Source organism: Cyprinodon variegatus, unplaced genomic scaffold (genome assembly GCF_000732505.1).
Source record: "Cyprinodon variegatus isolate N-32 unplaced genomic scaffold, C_variegatus-1.0 Scaffold813, whole genome shotgun sequence".
Classification (NCBI taxonomy): domain Eukaryota; kingdom Metazoa; phylum Chordata; class Actinopteri; order Cyprinodontiformes; family Cyprinodontidae; genus Cyprinodon; species Cyprinodon variegatus.
In genome coordinates this window covers 103,427-105,220 of record NW_015151266.1, presented here as the reverse complement: position 1 = coordinate 105,220, position 1,794 = coordinate 103,427, and the positions used below count along the sequence as shown (strand labels likewise).

Genomic DNA, 1,794 nt, shown 5'->3' with positions numbered 1-1,794 from the left:
GGTTTCCTTCATCATGTCATTAGGAGGAGTTTCTCAGTTGTTTAATCAGATATGCTGCCTGTTTTTTCCCCACTTTGTCTTCTACACTCACTAATGTTCCTTTTTTTCTCTTTATTTTCAGTATGTGGACAGAGCAAGCGAGAGCAACACGATGGTATAACCCGGACTTTTTCTACCCGGTTGAACTTCAGCAGGTTTTCTAATCCTCTCCCACGTTACCCTGAATTGAAAGTGGCTGTAATTCAGATTTTTCACTCGAGCCAACAAAGACTGCTTCCTTTTTTAATACCACCGAGTATTTCCAGCACTCACCAGTCTTTAAAGGATCGAGTAACTAAAACCCAACAATATCACCATAAATACTTTGGTTCCTCCCCTCCTGTTTCCTGACTTTTCTTTGAAAATGTTGGAGGTAGACCCTATTTGCCTTATTGATCCACCAAACTACAGGACGTCTGAACATGGAGGAAAAGCGGGACTTGAGTTTGCCAAATTTGATTTCTGTGCCATAGATTATCTTCCAACAGATATATTTTTGTTGTTTTGTTATTTTTCTCATTGCATTAAATCTATCACCATTGTACTGTTTCTCCATTTAAACTTTCTGTTGTTTAATTTGTTTTAAGTCTGGGCTGCCTATTACAGCTTGAGGATAAATTATTTTTTTAACGGCTGTGGCATCTTGTTTCATACTTCTGTATTGGTAAGTTTTCCCGATGTAATGATAAATGATCGTGTATGAAGCAGCCCTGTTCAGTCATTGTACAAAAAAATAATCCGTATGTATGCACCTAAAACATTGCATTATTTTTTTTTCTTGGTAATTTAGTAATTTTATTGATTATAGAAATAATCAAATGGAAACATCGGCCGTTTGACTATGAGTGCTGTCAAGTAAAGCATGTTTCCTGTATGTTGAACAGAAGGTTTGAAAGAGAGGGAGAAGAAGCTGAGTATAGAAAGCTGGTGAGTTATGTAGAAACAATCATCTCATCCTGAATATAAACAAAAGATGATTGTAAAATTCAGACGAAATGGGAACAAGTTGAATCCTAACTTCACCTGGACAGCAAAGTAAACTGGAGATGCAACTATGAAGCCACCTGTAGAAGGGACACAGCAGACTGTACTTTATAAGGAAATGTAGGTATTTTTACCAAGATGGTACATACTGTATCTCCTATGAGTCTGCTCTGCTGGGCCTCAGACCAAAAGCAGAATGAAAGAAGCTCAACAAGCTCGGCTGACTGTTCTAGGAACTCCTCTAGATCCTCTGTAGATGATTTCATAAAGAATTCTTCATTAAATGGAGAATATTATGGACAACCGTGAGCATCCTCTTCAGAACACCCTTAAACACCAACAGTCTTCAGTCAAAGGCCTCTCCAAATCCAGTGGAAGATGGTGCTACAGAGGATCCTTTCTGCCTACAGCGATCAACATCTACAACTTGTTGAGAATTAAAACTGAGTTAATTTCCCTTTAGTATCAATAAAGTCATTGAATTTTGAAATGAATTATACAACAGCAGACATTTATTAATGAATTAGTTACAGAGCTTTCAGTTAAACCAGAGTCCGCCTCGTGAATAATTACCTCTTTAAAGGGAATACCTTGTCTCCTTGAAAATTAGGGGACAGTGTATCTCCTTAAAAATGTAATAATAATGAGAAAGTAACAATATAAACAAGGAATCCAAGGAAATGGGAAAAGAATTACATTTCTGCAAAATGGGTTTTTTTCTGTTATATTGAGAAAAAAAAAAGAAAATATGCTTAAAAGGTGTGACCACAT

The 1,794-nt window shown here is 36.7% G+C and overlaps 1 protein-coding gene across 1 annotated transcript in view; it reads left to right on the top strand.

Moving 5' to 3' along the window:
* Nucleotides 1-673, top strand: part of LOC107098824 (vesicle transport protein GOT1B-like) — a 12,248-nt gene extending 11,575 nt beyond the window's left edge. The window contains exon 4 of the mRNA XM_015396681.1: nt 122-673. Within this exon, the coding sequence (XP_015252167.1) occupies nt 122-160 (39 nt within the window). The 3' untranslated portion in view covers nt 161-673. The remainder of the gene's footprint in view (nt 1-121) is intronic.
* Nucleotides 674-1,794: the final 1,121 nt, after the last annotated feature.